The sequence below is a fragment of the Schistocerca cancellata genome, chromosome 1 (assembly GCF_023864275.1).
Source record: "Schistocerca cancellata isolate TAMUIC-IGC-003103 chromosome 1, iqSchCanc2.1, whole genome shotgun sequence".
In the NCBI taxonomy this organism is placed as follows: domain Eukaryota; kingdom Metazoa; phylum Arthropoda; class Insecta; order Orthoptera; family Acrididae; genus Schistocerca; species Schistocerca cancellata.
The window spans coordinates 555,341,852-555,358,336 of NC_064626.1; the positions used below are offsets into that span (position 1 = coordinate 555,341,852).

The 16,485-nt window shown below is 37.4% G+C and overlaps 1 protein-coding gene across 1 annotated transcript in view; it reads left to right on the plus strand.

Annotated features, from left to right (window-relative positions):
• The window catches only part of LOC126180649 (protein disulfide-isomerase A6 homolog), a 39,372-nt gene extending 27,969 nt beyond the window's left edge, over positions 1 to 11,403 (plus strand). Inside the window, exons 6-8 of the mRNA XM_049924709.1 lie at positions 612 to 769; positions 5,612 to 5,770; positions 10,898 to 11,403. Of these exons, the coding sequence (XP_049780666.1) occupies positions 612 to 769; positions 5,612 to 5,770; positions 10,898 to 11,066 (486 nt within the window). The 3' untranslated portion in view covers positions 11,067 to 11,403. The remainder of the gene's footprint in view (positions 1 to 611; positions 770 to 5,611; positions 5,771 to 10,897) is intronic.
• The last annotated feature ends 5,082 nt before the right edge of the window (positions 11,404 to 16,485 follow it).

Consider the following 16,485-nt stretch of genomic DNA (forward strand, 5'->3'; position numbering starts at 1 on the left):
AAACCCTCTTCCCCCCCGCCCCCCCCCCTATTGTGATTCAGCATAAAAAGTTGTCTGTGTATATTAAAGCAAATGACCAAATATGTGGTAGAACTTTTAAAAGAGCCTATCAGTTTTGGCACATTTGCACTTCCGTACTTCCGTACTTTCGTATGTGATCCGAAAATGAGTGGCCTCTCTTTAAAAGCCCCTAAAAATTCAACCACTTGAAGATACTGGACTGAAATTTGGTTTATAACCATTAAAGGACAGAGAATCTTCACATCAAATTTCGTTAGATTTGGAGATGGTAGAGTGGAGACACTTTTTAATATTGCTCCCTTTGATGTGGAATGACCCTTAGATGACCTCTGTCTCAGCTGTTAAACCAGAAAACAAAGCAAACTTTCTAAGTTGAGCGTAAGGGGGAAGTTTTTTTTAATCATGCATTCAGGTATTATTTTTTCAGACCAGAACGGCACACTTACATTTCTGTGTGTTTGTTAACTTCAGTATTTCCTGAAGTATCTACATAATTTTAGCAGTTTTCCACCCCTTGTTTGTATCCGTGTCTCTTACTGTGTGCAACTATGCACCCACTTTATAAACTCTCATTTCTTCTCTGTTTGCAGATAATAAATGAAGAAACCCTTAAAGAAGCCTGCGAAGAACATCCACTTTGTGTTGTATCTGTTTTGCCCCATATTTTGGACTGTCAGTCAGATTGTCGATATAGTTACCTAGACACACTGAAGAAAATGGGTGAGAAGTACAAACAGAAAATGTGGGGGTAAGTTTTAAGTGAATTGTTTTTCTTCTTATGCTCTTCATAATAGCATTGTGTTTCTAACTTAAAGCAATTTAAACGTTAATATACAATGTGATGCCACAAGAGGATTCTGTATGCAGGCTCATTTAAATGTCTAAACTCTTGCGGAAAATAAAAAAAATATGTTAATGCAGTAAATACCATATAAATGAAAGTAGTTGCGTAACACACACTTAATACACTCTATATATCGTCACAATTGCTGACTTTTGTCCAAAAGATATCAGTAACTTGCCTAGTCTTCTTCATCTACAATGCAGTCATATAGTCAGAAACATGTGAGAAGTCAGTTTGGGGGACAGTTAAGCAGCTGGCTGTAGAATTTTCATATGTCATAAACCTGGGGATATTAATGTAAATGTTCTTCATTTGTTCTTTAAATTTCTTTTAGTATCATCATTGTGTGTGATTGCCATTAAATACTTCTCCACATGTGCAGTAAAAAATCCAATGACCTTGCTGACATGTTACAAGGATAACTAATAGCAATACCAAATTGCACCTAGGGAAAAAAATACTTTTGACATCACTAAACAAAGAAATAACAAACAGTGGAAAGTCCATGACGAAATAACAATATTATGAAAAGGGTAGGTTGCTGTTGACCAGATAGAGGAGACATTGAATTGCAGACAGGCACAATGAAAATACTGCTGTACATTAAGCTTTTGGGCAAAAGCCCTTCTTCCGAAGTAGAAAAAGTGTGTGGTGTGTGTGTGTGTGTGTGTGTGTGTGTGTGTGTGTGTGTGTGCACACAAACCTGCAATAGAACTGGATGCAAGGTCTGTCCCATACATCCTCCTACCCCACCCTACTCCAGTCAGGCTGCAGGTATCCCCTATCCCATCAAAGGCAGGGCTACCTGAAAGCAGTCATTTGATCTACAAACTAAGTTGCAACCAATACATGGGTATGACAACTAACAAACTGTCTGTCCACATGAACAGCTACTAACAAACTGTGACCAAGAGACAGCTGGACCATCTGCTAGCTGAATCAAGGTGCCCAACACATAGTGCTTCACTTCAGTGACTCCTCCTTAATCTGTGCCATCTGGTTCCTTCCTTCCAACACCAGATTTTCAGAACTGCACAGGTGACAACTTTCCCTGCAATATATCCTATGTTCCCATAACCAAACTGTGTATGCCTGGGGAACTTTTCGGAATTCTGGGGAATTTTTTGTTGTTCTAGTTTCCAGTTAAATTTTTGTAATTTTGACTGGTAAGAACTGATACTCTAACAAAGAATATTACTGTATCCTACTACTGCAGTATAACACTACAGCAATAAATCATAAACAAGAGAAAAAACCAAAATGAAACTTTAGTTGTAAAGGAAATGTGCCATTTAAAAAAAAAAGTGCACACACAAGCATCTGCCAACAGCAAAATTTGTCAAAGGGCTTACGACGAAGATGACACAATACTTCGTAACAACAAACTGCTTCTAACGAGTGGGACATCACAACTGTTTGCATTAGGTTGATTTGAGCAGTTGCCAGTGGGCTCATGCGCATGTGCAATTGAGTCACGTACGAGCACTACCTCCTCATGCTTCTGGTTATATGAAGTGCACCTGTTAGCTGTATTGGCAGTAGCAGCAAGCAGCAAGACGACAACTGGAAAAATTTTTCTGGTGTGCCCAAGCTGCCAGATTCACACATGCACAGAGCAGTTAGAGTTCTAGTGGGGAGGGGGATAGTCTCCATGTGACCCATGTTGACATTTGGTAATTTTGCTGTTTCCTCTCCATTTAGAGCTCCAACATAAAATGAAAACAAAACAAATTTTTGTGGCCGGGAGCTATCAAACTAATTAATACATTCACATAGTTCAGGCAGGCTAAAGTATATTATTAGTTTCAGTTTTCGGATTTTACTTTATTTCCACGTTTTTGGCAGTAAATCATTAATCACCTTGCATAAGAAAGTTGTTTTGACCATTTGGTAAAGAAATTTGGCTTCTATTGATCTTTTCTGCTGAGGCAGTCAATTTATCCGAAACTAAGCGTTTTATTCTACAGTATTGGCTATGTCCAATTGTTCACTGAATTTAAAGTGCACGTTTTTATCTTCTGGCACATATGGCATTATGCCACAATAAAGAACCAAACACGAGATAGTACAGTACTTGTTCTCCAAGAAATGCATATCCTGAAAATCACACTGAAAACCTTAATATCAGGCTGGCGCTGACTTCACTGTGAATCGGGGCATACGAATGTGCACTTAAAGCCGAATTAAGCATTTTAGTATAGGTTAAGAAATTCCAAGGCTCTTGGAGTTCCCTCTGATGTCGTTTCTTAAGGTCTCTTAATGTTTTATACATATGAATATATGGGGGCTACCAATGTCATTGTAGCTGCGCAGGCACAGTAATACCCTCCCCCCCCCCCCCTCCCTCCCCCTGGCACACTCTTGCAATTGCTGAAATGAAAAGCATTAATTTCAAAGTACATTTCCTTTTATGCAAACTAAATTGTTATGTGTGAGAATGTGCAATGAATTTCTAAAAATCAGTGTTGACTCTCATTTAAAACTTTGAGGACCAGCCACTTACAATTATTTAGAGCCCAGAAGACCAGACATTTATGTAATTATTAAGTTTTATGGGTACATTGGTGTGATGCATCTTAAAGTGTCACTCACACAAAAAGGCAAATATTACACATGAAAGATTAGCTTATTAATCTTGGAGACCAATATATGTGAAAGCTTAGTTTTTCTTGTAGCTACACTGTGTATAATCATTTAAACCATTAACTTTCCTAATTGTTTGTATGCATTACTTAACAGTGATGTCACTTTGGCTGACTACATAACCTGTCAAATGTTTCGGATATCTGCTGTCATCAACTGGCGAGATCACATAACAAGAGCTATGATTGGCTTACTTACAAAACAGCATCACAATCTCGATTTCAGTACTTTGGAAACTAAAGTTCTGTGTTTGGTGGCATTCAAATTTGTACATTTGTAATATGAAAATGTGCAGCGTACATGTTTTTGGACATCAAAGCTATCTCCAAAGTGGTTTTTGCTTGGTTTCATTTTCTAAAGTGCCAGGAAGTTCTACACCGGTGAATAAAACTTTAACCATTCAAAGGATTTATAAGTTTTCCAGTTTAAGGGGAAGTGTACTGTCACTTAACACAGAAAAAGTGTGTTTTTAACTGGGAAATCTGGGAAAAATCCAGGACTTCTTTTCCTTGTCTGACGTATAACCCTGATAACCCCCTGGCCTCAGCCTCCACTAGTCCCCTTCCATGATCCCACTCCAACACCACACAAACCTTCTATTCCACCAACACATCCAGTAATCTTTTTCCCCTTCTCTAGTCCTCTCCATTTCTGCTCCCTTTCCCCCATCACCAAATATCCTGACTACACCTAGCAACTCTATTCTGTCCCCACTACATCTCTACATCCTCCCGCAAGCAATACTAAACCTTTCACCATCCTGCTCCAGCCTCCTCCGTACTCAACCATCCACAGAAAATTGTTTATCCCATCAGGTGTAGTTGCAGTCCGCAGTCTGGCTGCTGCAGGCAGACACAGTGGTCTTTTGTGTGTGTGTGTGTGTGTGTGTGTGTGTGTGTGTGTGTGTGTGTGTGTGTGTGTTTTTCCACTTCAGAAGGTAGTGTTCTTGCTCAAAGCTTAAATGTATAGCAGTCTTTTTTTCATTGTGCCTGTCTGTGACTCAATGTCTCCTCTATATGGTGAATAGTATCTACCCTTTTAATAATATTGTCCGTAACCAAAGAAATCAGTTGACAGGTCACATCCTGAGACATTAGGAAATAGATAATTATGTAATAGTGGTGTTCATAATAGAGGAGGACAAAAAGCTTAACTGCAAGAAGCATGTTCAAGTAGCTGTAGCTTGCAGTAGTTGCAGAGAGATAAGATACTTGAACGAGGTAGGCTAGTATAGAGAGCTGCATTAATATTTTGCATTTGAAAGTAATATGCTCTGCTAAAACGATTTACATTTTGTGTATCATACTTAAGGGCAAAGAATAATGTCGCTGGTAGTATTATGGGAAAAAATGTTAAACATACATGTCAGGATTGTCATTAGACCTTTTAAATTGTTAGAAATTTACCTCTGAAAAGTTAAAGAAATATTGTTAAACACATTTGCACAACAACTTTCTCTGCAAGGAAATTGTACCAAATGGATAGCTAATTTCTCTTCATTGCCTCAATATGGACAGTAGTCACTTGCTGAATGAAAAGAAAAGTTATCATCAACACAAGGTATTCCAAAATCAATGCATTATTTCAAAAACGCAAATAGGACCTTATTTGAAGCATTTACACATTTTGTCAAAATTTTTACTTTACAATGACCATTATGCCCTCCAAACGTAACAACTTCTGAAGTTACATCAGTCACTTCTTTTCATAAATTGAAAAGAAACACATGGCAATGATATTTGAACAGATGTATTAAAAACTTTGCCTTCATTTGAAAATAGTGAGCAATACCAAGAATGAATTATGACTGTGATTTAAATTTTCATGTAATGTCATTAAGGCCAGTTTGAGACACAAAATATTTGTTCATCAAAATAGAAATAGAAATACTTGTTCGTAAGAGAAGAGTAGTTTGAATTCCAAATAAAATTACAGCATTCTCTCAATCATTAGAGATGCACTCACTACACGAGTTCTACGCTTTCTTGTGACGTTTATCTTCAACCTGATATCTTAAATTACTTTTCCTCTATCAATAATTTTGCAGCTATTGGCTGTTATTAGTATATGAATTATATTCATTTCATTGATTGTGGCTTGCAGGTGGATTTGGGCAGAAGCTGGATCTCAACCAGAACTTGAATCAATGCTGGAAATTGGTGGATTTGGTTATCCAGCTATGGCAGTAATGAATGTCAAGAAGATGAAGTATTCCATATTGAGGGGATCTTTCTCCACAGATGGCATTAATGAATTTTTACGGTAAGTTTCATGAATGTGTTTGTCATATTCCTTCTTGAAATTGAGCAGCTTTCATAGCTTCATCTTCTTGCCTGGAAATGAATAAATTGTAATTGATTGATGACCAGAAGGACATTAACACAAAATTGTTTGCTTTACTTTGAATGAAAATAGCTAATTTTTGTTGTTGTGGGTGTTATCAGAGCATGATGGCCACATACATACTTTTTTCACAATTATTAAAAGAAACATAGGCTCTGCTGATTGACACAACACGAAGAAACAAGAAATCTAAATTAGCACTACATTATACATATTTTGTCGTAAGTTAGTGTCCACTATGCTCATTCCCACTTCCTCCCCTTCTACGCCAACAGTTTTAAAGAAAGCCTTTGAATCATTACAGAATGACATCAGCAAAAAGCAGATGAATAAAACAACCTTAAAGTCCAGCAATTAAAAGTATTTCCATATAGTAATTAAACTGACATGGAAGACAAAGAAATCAAATTATTATGAAATTTGTACTGGAAAACGATCTATGACCGAAACTGGTTGTCCAGTTAAAAATAAATTATGCAGCAGCTTCATGTGTTAAAATATGTCATTTCTATAAGTTATCAAAGTTGTGGAATGAAAATGACAGAAGCAGTTTTCAAAAGGAAAACAAGCAACTGTGCAACATAGTTGGTAATTATATTATAGTTATTTAATATAGTAGTCTTTCCAGTAGTATGGAGGCTTAGGGTGTCTTTCATTTTCATTCCCTTTAATGGCCCTTGTCTTTCTTTGGCTGACGTCTTCAATTCTTGAAGTGTCAGACTCCTATTTTTTCTGTCTTCACAATTTCATGTTATAATCTTTCATCCTTCATCACCACCTTTCTGAATACACACCAAGATGACACCTTAGACAGCCAACTGTGAACAGTTTTTTGAAGAATAATTCCACCGACTGCAAATATAAATTGCAGGAAAGACAGCATTCGGATTGTGTGGGCTGTCATTCAGAAGATAATGATGGATCGGAGCGTCTAGAAACTCAACAATTGGTACAAACTGAAAAACATCATGGGATTAAACCTAAACAGATCTCTTGCTACTTGACACATAATGTTAACTCCTTGTACTAAGCTGGAAAATTAAAAATAATCATTGATATCATGAAGAAATACATAATTGTAATCGTGGCTCTTCAAGAAATCGGAAACAGTGATCAAGACCCTATGGAATCACGGGGATGCCAACTTTATAAAGGAATCTCTGGAAAACGTCATGGAAAAACTGTCCACAATTTGGCAATGAATTTCTTATTGATCTCAAAATTATCGACACTCTCGTAGAATTAAAATCTCAGTCTCCCAGACTTGCTACTCTAACTTTCAAATCTGCAAGTAAGACACACAATTATCAATGCTCATGCTCCCACCAATAGAGTTCCATAAGTGATGTGATCTACAGTGCCAATGCAGTGGAATAAAAAGCTGAAAACTTGAAAAACTGCGAGCTATGTGTATACAAAGACGTCGTCTCTAGGTGTCAATCTCCACTAATGAAGAGAGGTAAAGCATTGGTGTGCAAAGGATGTAAACATGAAGCAAGAAAATCAGTGACCACAGAAGATATTTTGTAAATAAAAGCGAAATGCGTCTAGTGTGAAATTCTTCTTCATTAATTGCGGTAAGATTAAGATGGCAAAGCTAATGATAGTTAATTGTTAGAGGTGCTGCGGAAGACGGCCACGTGGACAAATGTGATGTTTGTTTAAATTGGCAATCTAGCACTATGCATGTTTTAATTTTATGCTTAACATATGTTATAGATTTAATGGTGTGTGAGAAATTCAGTTCGTGTTTTTGAGAGTGCAGTAACACGTCTGTAAAATGGCTTCAAAGTCAGAAATCCTAAGTGTTGGAGTCTCTTTTACACCTTCTGAATATATTTTCCATCCTTCTTTTTGATCCGGGCTTTGGACCGGAACTGGCGAAATGAAAAATATATTTTTTTGTTTTTATTTTATTTTGTATACAAGTTTTCTATTTTTTTAATATTTTTTATTTCTTTTTTGTTGTCATTTACTTTTAGAAAATTATCAGTATCACTTCTTCTCTTCTGAGTGATTATGGACGGTTAGTAGTTTTGTTTAGAGTGATAGGCCTCAAAACATGGCACTACACTTAGCGATATGTTGCATGCTCTACATTCGTATCTTGTTTCTCAGCACACTTTGTGCTTCAAGCATACTGTACACCGACGCATTGGCGTAAGTTTCTTAGTTTTCCATCTTGATGACTTTTGGAAAATGCCTCCAGTAAATCTTACAGGATTCTCGTCTCCAGAGCGCCTTCCTCTACCAGCTTTCCTCCACTCTTTTGTGTAAGCTTCAGCACGCTCTCTTACCAGACATAAATGAAATTCCACTAGTTGCATTTTTCGTCCTGTTACTACTTTGTAGAGAGCCTGGGCATTTAAAATGCACACATCCAGTATGTGGAAAAAGAACTTTTTGTACCACTGGACAGTCTTTTGTACTGATTGCACTTACCGCAGCAGCATGTCAGAGCGGTCAACAGCACCCATACTCTCGTTGTAATCTGCAACACACTGTGGTTTCCTTAATATTTCACCTGTCTTTCTATTTGTCTTTTCCATCTCAACCATTTCTACAGTATTACAGGTGGTCAGCATCCACACTTCTTTCGTCACTCCATTTCACCACACAGATTGTGCCAGTGGACATAAACTGTATTTATCCTCGTTTTAGTTTGTTCTATGATTTTGGCATGTTACGTCTGTTTTTGTGAACAGTACCACATGTTTGTTCCATGTTTATGAAGCCAGAATAATAGGTCTGGGCTTGAATACCACTTATCGACATAGAGCGTATGTCCCCTTCCTAAAAATGGTTTCATCAATGTTGTTGCTACTACGTCGCCATTTTTCCGCAGATTGTGGAAGTCCATTTCAGTATTTGTGCCCATGTAAACAAAAACCAGTATATAACCCGTCTGGCAGTCGCATAGCACAAATGTTTTTATATCAAACCTACTTCTTTTGGAGGGAAAGTTCTGTTTCAATGATAATCGCCCTTTGAACAACAAGAGGCTTTTGTCAATGCAGAGCTTTTGGTATAGATGAAATGTGCTGTGAAACGTTGGGCGAAAATTTAAATAACCTGTCTCCTTAATAGTTCAGAGTTATCACTGAAGTGAAGCATTCTTAAAATTAACAGAAAATGGTCCCTGGACATCTTTTTGCTGAAAAGAAGAGTGTTCAAGAGTGTGTCTGTGGACCAGTAGTGACTGATCTTCAGCTTTTTTACACAAGCCATTAGCGTACAAACAGTGACGAAGGGATACAGTTCCTCGAGACCCGTTTCTTTCCATTTGGACAAATGAGAATGCTCTGATTCTGGCATATTTTCTTTTGTATATAAAAAAAATCTGTTAGTTTCATCTGCTATAAATTTCATTAGTTCTTCCATTAAAAATATCAGAAAATATCCCAAAACACTTGACTCCGACCCTAAACCACCCTTGTGTCCAGAAGTTGAAGCATCAAACGCATGCATAAATGAATGAAAATAACTTTTCTTCCAGTCAAACGTGTCGCTAAAGTGAGCTCTTTTCACTGGCACTTCACTATCTCTCTCTGACCCATCAGATTCTGAATTATATCCCTCCCTTGTTGACAGATGCATTGTTCCAGCTGACGTTGCACAGGACTGTTACTTTGAGATTCAGTCGAAGAATAATCACTACCATCACTGTCGAAAATTTCATCCTCACTGTCGCTTCTAGTGAGAATTTAGACGATTTCTCGTCTGTATAACCACAACAGCGTGCCATTTTCTTCTCAAAACATTAACAGCATCAATAGTCAACAAAAGCACAGACAAAAATTTCAACACGAGAACACAGTAGCAAATGCTCATGAGACTTCAACTGTGCTGGTGGAACCCTGAAAAGCTACTAGGCGCTTGGCATGAATATACAACACGGCCAGAGGCCACAGGAGAAGAAGCGGCAGCACGTCTCACCATGTCAGGATGACACAGGTGCCACTAAGGCGGCACACGTAGTCACGTTTAGAGCACACAGGGACAGGTACAAAGGTGCGTGTTCACACATCAGGAGCAGTTAAAGGGTTAAAGGTTAGAGGTATAATTTACATTCTCTTAAAGTATCATATTTTGCATATTATTTAATCAAGACACTAAAAGTTTTTGTTATAAAACAATTGAAAGACTACAAATTTGCCTTGGGTAGTGATCTAGGTGAAGGAACAATTTAGCATAAAAATGCTGAATCGTTAAATTTTGCCCTGCAGTCTGTTCTGATGCTGTAGCAGAAGTTCCATGGGAGGACTCAATATTTGCTGTTACAGATTTAAATGCCTAAGGTGACAATTACAAGAGGTTGTCAGAAATAGTGTTATAGACTGTTTTTTGCATGCCTGTTATTAATCACCATCTCTTATATCTCTAAAATACCATTTCAGTGCTCATGTCAATTTTCCTCTAACTTGAAGCACTCACACCCTCCTTTGTATCAGCCTGGGTCACAGTGCTGTGTGCATTTCTAATTCACTCAGTACGCAAATGGATTAGTTGAGAGAGATTAAGAAACATGCTGAGGCATATAGCTCTCATTCTTTTCATAGCCGCTTGTACAAATTTTGTTGAAGGCCAGTATGAACTAACTGATAAACTTACGGTGAAACAAAATTTAAGCATGTGCCTAACTTGAGAACTAATTACTTTAGAATTGTAATAAAATATTAATAATTGACAGTAGTAAAGGTTTTTCCAATATTAGTGCTAAGAATACTACATTGCAAGTGGACTGGACAACTTCTGTAGTGAATATCAACAATTTAAGGAAAAGATAGATTACTACTTACCATAAAGTAGGTAGCAGTCTTATCTTTTGCTTACACTGTTGATATTCCAATTGGGAGTTTCTCTACTGAATATTATTAAGATATTTATTCTAAATTTTTGAGGTGACTGCATATGCTCCATTTGTGGCCAGTGATTGTTGCTAGATTCATTGATCTAAGTAGTTTGGTCGTGAGGATAAGGCAAACCAAAAATTGTGCATAAATCAGTTTGTTTTGATCCTGTTTTTACTTTTATGTCTACTTCTAGGGATCTCTCATTTGGTAGAGGCTCTACTGCACCTGTAAAAGGAGCGGCTCTTCCAAAGATTAACCCAACGGAAGCATGGGATGGGAAAGATGGAGAATTACCGCCAGAAGAAGATATTGATCTCTCAGATGTTGATCTTGACGACATAGGCACCAAAGATGAACTTTAAAACTTTGCAGAGTACAAAACTTTGTAATGATTTTGACTGACTGAAACATAGGTAGAGCTGTACGGATGAAAGGATGGTAGTAATTATTACAAATAGTGTGTGATGTGCATATGTGTGTGTATTTTGTTAGGAACTGGAGAATTAGGAAAGAACTATTCTAACTTGTGATAATGCGTGTGTGTTTGGAGGGAAAAACGCTGTATTACTTGATTGTTCATATTTTATACTGATTGTCTAAGTTCAAAGCACATTTGTGTGCATTTTGTGTAATTTCTCTTCAAAACATATTACAAGCTGTTCGCCAATTCTAATAAATGTTTGTAATGTGATTTATCAATTTTTTAGTTTTGTGTTATCATTTATATGTAATTGAGCCCTGGTTCAGAATTTCAGAGTTTCCATAGCTTAGAATCTTGCTATGTCTCTAGCTCATTTTTCCTGTTCAGTGCCCCCAGTGTTTCATGACTTCTGACTGATTTCACCAGGTCTTGGAAGCTCTAAATGTAAACCAATTTAGTTCAACATAAAAGATATGGAACTTTGTGTGTTAGATTGCGGTCTCAGAAAATTCTCCTGTAGAAGGGCTCATTCTGTGCCAAGTGGTCTAATTTTGGAAAAAGTTTGCACATGATCATCAGGAATTTTGCTGAAGTTGTGTGTGAACAGTTGCAAATGTTGTCAATGAACACTGGTAGAGTTTTACTTTCACCAATATAGTACTTGCAAGTTTGTAATTATTTGATTGACCCCATTGTACTGCTATCAGTAGTGCACCCGTGAGTTTTAAGCAACTTTGAGGCTTATCTCTGGCAATATTTTCTTGAAACAAACAAAACTAAGCCGTCTTGTACAGCTTCTTGAGCTACCTCAAGCGAAACAATAAAAAAAATTGTGTGATGGAAAATTTGAAGTGAAGCCGGTCAAAAAAGAAATGCTTGAAAAAAATTTGAAGTTTACTTATTATAACTCCAAATGTAGGTACAGGATAAACCTGAAACTTTGCACATAATAATTTACCAATACAAGATCTTAGAATATAAAATTTCTTCCTTCTACTGGTTTCCAATAGTTCACAAGCTGACGACAAAAATGACAGTTTTTCTGAAGAAACGCCAAATCTGGTTATTTTTGGCTCACTTTTGCAAAAGTCTTATTCAGACAGTTTTTAACCATTTTTATTAGAAAGACTAAAAACTATATTTGGTTTTGCAGTGTGAGCATATAAGAACTTACAAAAAGAACGACACTGTGTAGGTGCATTAAAAATGGTCCCATATTCCATTGGTACTCAAATTAAATTTGACATCTTTTATTATGTTATAAAATTGTTGTTTACTCTATATGGAAGATATCAAAAGTCCTGGTGGCTAGGAGAAGAGTTTGAGTTAGAAAAAATGCAAGGAAGTAATCTTTCAGGACATATCTACAGTGTTCAGCTCTAGAAAATTCAAATGAAATTGAATAGGGAATTCACTAAAAAGAATAGTTTTTCATTTTTGTGACTCTAATAATTTGAGGTTATCACATTTGAAAAATGTAACTGTTTACATTCTGTTTTATCAAAATTTCTTCCCAGACAATACCGTGAGTGACATCATCTGGCTAGAAGTATAACTTTCCTCACAGCTTTCTGCAGCAAATTAATGAATTTTGTTTAACAGTCAATCAATTTGAAGTAAACATAAGCATAGGATCCTAAAATCTTCTAGCTTAGGCCTCTGATGCTTACAGAAATGTATCATCAGCTTGGGATCCTGTGTAAAGAAACCCTTACCAGGTTTGGGAACATGTAAAGAAACTCACCTGTGGCTGGTACTGGGCGTCTGTTGGGCGTCGCCCCTATTGTGATGGGTATGCTGGTTTTCTCACTTGAGAGAAGGAACCAGTAGTGATTAAGCCTCCATGGACCATACCAACAAATTCACACAATTGTCATGTGTACACTATTTTGTCAAAACATGCCAACACAAAAGCATGCTATACCTTAAGCAGAATTGAACTAGCACATCAGTAGCATTACGTAATAGACATACCAAAAATTCTGTATAACATGAATCTAGTCCAAACAATGGCAAGAAGACCAAAGTGAACTTCCCCAAAATCTACACAATGTGACAATAATGTAAAACCTGCAGGCTACTTATAAAAAGTGTGCTGCAGCTATAAAAAGTATGCTGCACCTGCCGTGCAACAATTTTACTATCGGGATCTTTCAGAGTTATTCGGACTTTTCTCACTTCCTAATCAAGACTTTTGATATTGCCTTGCCCAGGGAACACTAAACAATTGTAGAAAATCATAAAAGATGTCAGATTTAAGCACCAGTGGAATATGGGTCCATTTTCAGTGTCCCTCCACCTTGTTTTTTAGGGTGTTACATGCTTGCATTGCAAAACCAAATATAGTTTTTAGGTGGTTTAGAACATAATCATTCTAATGAAAATGATTTAAGAGTTTTCAGGAGACTTTTTTAAGGTGGCAAAAACAGCCATTTTTGGCATTTGTAGAAAAATTGTCAACTTTGCCCTCAATTTGTAAACCATTGAAAAGGAGGAAAATGAAATTTTATATTCTGAGCCCTTGTATTTGGTAAGTTATGTGCTGGGTTTCAGATGTATCCTGCAGTTACTTCCAGAGGTACAAGAAAGATAAACTCCATATTTATTACCTACCCCCCCCCCCCCCCCCCCAGCTGACTTTGCTTTAAATGATTCATATGCAAATCACTCAGGAAACCTGTTCTCCCCCCCCCCCCCCAAGAGAAAGCAAAAAGTTGTATAAGATGACCCTACTTTATTTCTTTCAAGAAAATATTATTATAGATATGTCTCAAAACTTGGCGAAAACTCTTGGGTGCACTGTTGATAGCTACACTATGGGGTCAAACAAATGACTAAATCCCCTGAAGTACTGAATTAATTATTGCAAAACTTTACCAGTATTCAGAGGGAACATGTGAGATTGTTTATACAAAATTTCATCAAAATCTGTGATGATCATGCAGGAATCTCTAGACCACTTGGCATGGAATGACCCAGAAGGTAACTGATTCTTGTAGCAGTCATTCAGATACATCAGGTCGTTAACTAATGGCTGCCATTGAGCTTCGTCATTGTAGCAAGCACTTCAGAACATGGTTTTTGTATTGTTTAACATTCTCCTTTGAAGGGCTGCACTGCTGGACAAATCTGAACTTCAGTTGTATTAGATCTGGAAGACTGTTCAAGTACTGAAGAGAATGTACTTCTCAGTTAATGATTCTATATATGAATAAATGCACCGAAGATGGGGAGATCACTGTGGTCGCCCAGTTGAAGTCAGCACAATGAGAGAACACACAGAAATTCCACAATATCATAATGAAAGACTACTAGTTGGGAGCATGTGAGATAGCTAAGACATTGGGCATCTCAACTGAGCAAGTACACAATATCTTGCACAAAAAACTGGAGTTGTAAAGCAGTGAACATGGTGCTTGCTGCAATTGCTCATTTGTTCAAAATGTATTGGAAATAATGTTTCATTGCACTTGTGTGTCAGTCTTTAATTGCAATCTGCTGTTTCTGCACATACAAATCACTGAATGAAACCTGGATCAGTCTTCATGCACCAGAATTCAAACTACAATCAAGCAGTGGGAGTGCATTGAAAATGCAAAGAAAAGTTTTATTAGACAATGACTATGGTGGCCACAGGTCTTAGGTTATACCCAAGCCTCTCCTTCAGGATATAAATTGCATAGTGTAGTGGTTACTTTTACAGGCCACACCCTTTTGTGCTGATATTATGTAATGGTAAGCTTTGCTGGATCGATGTTAGACACTAAATTCTTCTGTGACCTTTTTGTGTTGTTAACCATTTTAGTTAATGTTGAGTGCCATAACACTAGAGGTAAACCAACAGCAATCAGGTTTACGTGTTTGGGAGTTATTATTAATTTTTATTCTTAAAAATAAACAGCTGCCTGGCAAGTTTGAGAGAGGTTAGCTTGGGCGGGAGATTTATTGTATTTTAATTATTCCATGGGGGTTCTTGAATGCAGTTGCATTAGTTAATTACAGATGTTCCTTGAGTTTGGGGTCATCAGTCTCTGTGAAGACTGAGTCTTAGCCCGTCACTCCAGTATTGATCACGAGGCTCTGGGTAGCCATTGTGTTTAGGTGTGGCATGTAGTCTTAATGCTCTGCATCACTGGGATCAGTGATTGTTTAGCTATTAGGCAATATTGGGCAATATCAATTTGGTGTTTGTCGGCCAGCAAATGACCATCACTGGGCAAAAATGAATGATACCTTAGACAAGTGAACAAATCATCAATGAGTGATACCATCTTATGTGCACAGGCCTTCTTAAGGCATCCGTCTTCTGTGCTTACTTGAGACACCAGTTTTCATCCATTTTGGGCCTTGGTCGGAAGTAATATCTTTCTGCCAGGACCGAATTTTAAACTGCTCATTTAAAATTTTATATATGTACAATTTACTGCCAATGCTTTTCTGCTACCACAGTTTTATATTCCACTTGAGCATCTAAAACAAAACAATAAAGTTTTGTGATTTGTGGCAGTTCCCAGCTGTCTTAGACCTTCTATAGAAAATGGGGATTGTGTTCAGGGCTGCAGTCTTTTTGCACCTAACAGTGCCTGGTGTCCAATATCTATATAATCTTCATAGGTTACTTGGAAAAGAGAAAAATAACTAGGGACTGTTATGCTACATTATTGGATTGTTTGGGGGGGGGGGGGAGAGAGAGGGGGGGGGGCTGTAGCAATCAATGTTAAGTGTGTGAATTGGGCTTTGAATTGTTCCTGTCCTATTATACTCTACAGATTTAGTTCAACATGACCTTTTTCCATTCCTCAACGTGGAAATTTAGCTTGATGGGGGTAAAATGTGGATCAGACGAGGAAATGATTGTTGCCATTAACGACAATTTTTCTGAGAAGCTTCCTTTATTCTTTACCACACTTATAAAATAACTCAAGTTTTGCATTATGCATACTTACTGTAACAAGCAGACACCTGAAGGCAGCTATCATTATTGCATGAACACTAGCTTGCGTACTCATCATAAAAAGACTACTGATATGCAAGTGCAGCTGTAAGTTGCAGTGTTTGCTATGAGACTGACACAAAATTGAAATTAAACATTACAGAAAATGCTGGAAATCCCATAATTGACCTCAGTGGAGCAATGTGCTTGACGGATCAAATTGTGAGGCATGCATAGCAGCTCTGCCTGAGGGATATCAACACTAGCATTTTCAATGTTCTGCTGTAGGTCTTCTAGTGTGTGCTCGTTTTGGTACACCCGACCCTTCACTTTGCCCCATAGGATAAAATCATAGGGGAGAGATCAGGTGACTGATGTGGCCAGGAGAGTGTGTACTATTGCTCTGTCTTGTTGAAAATACCAATAC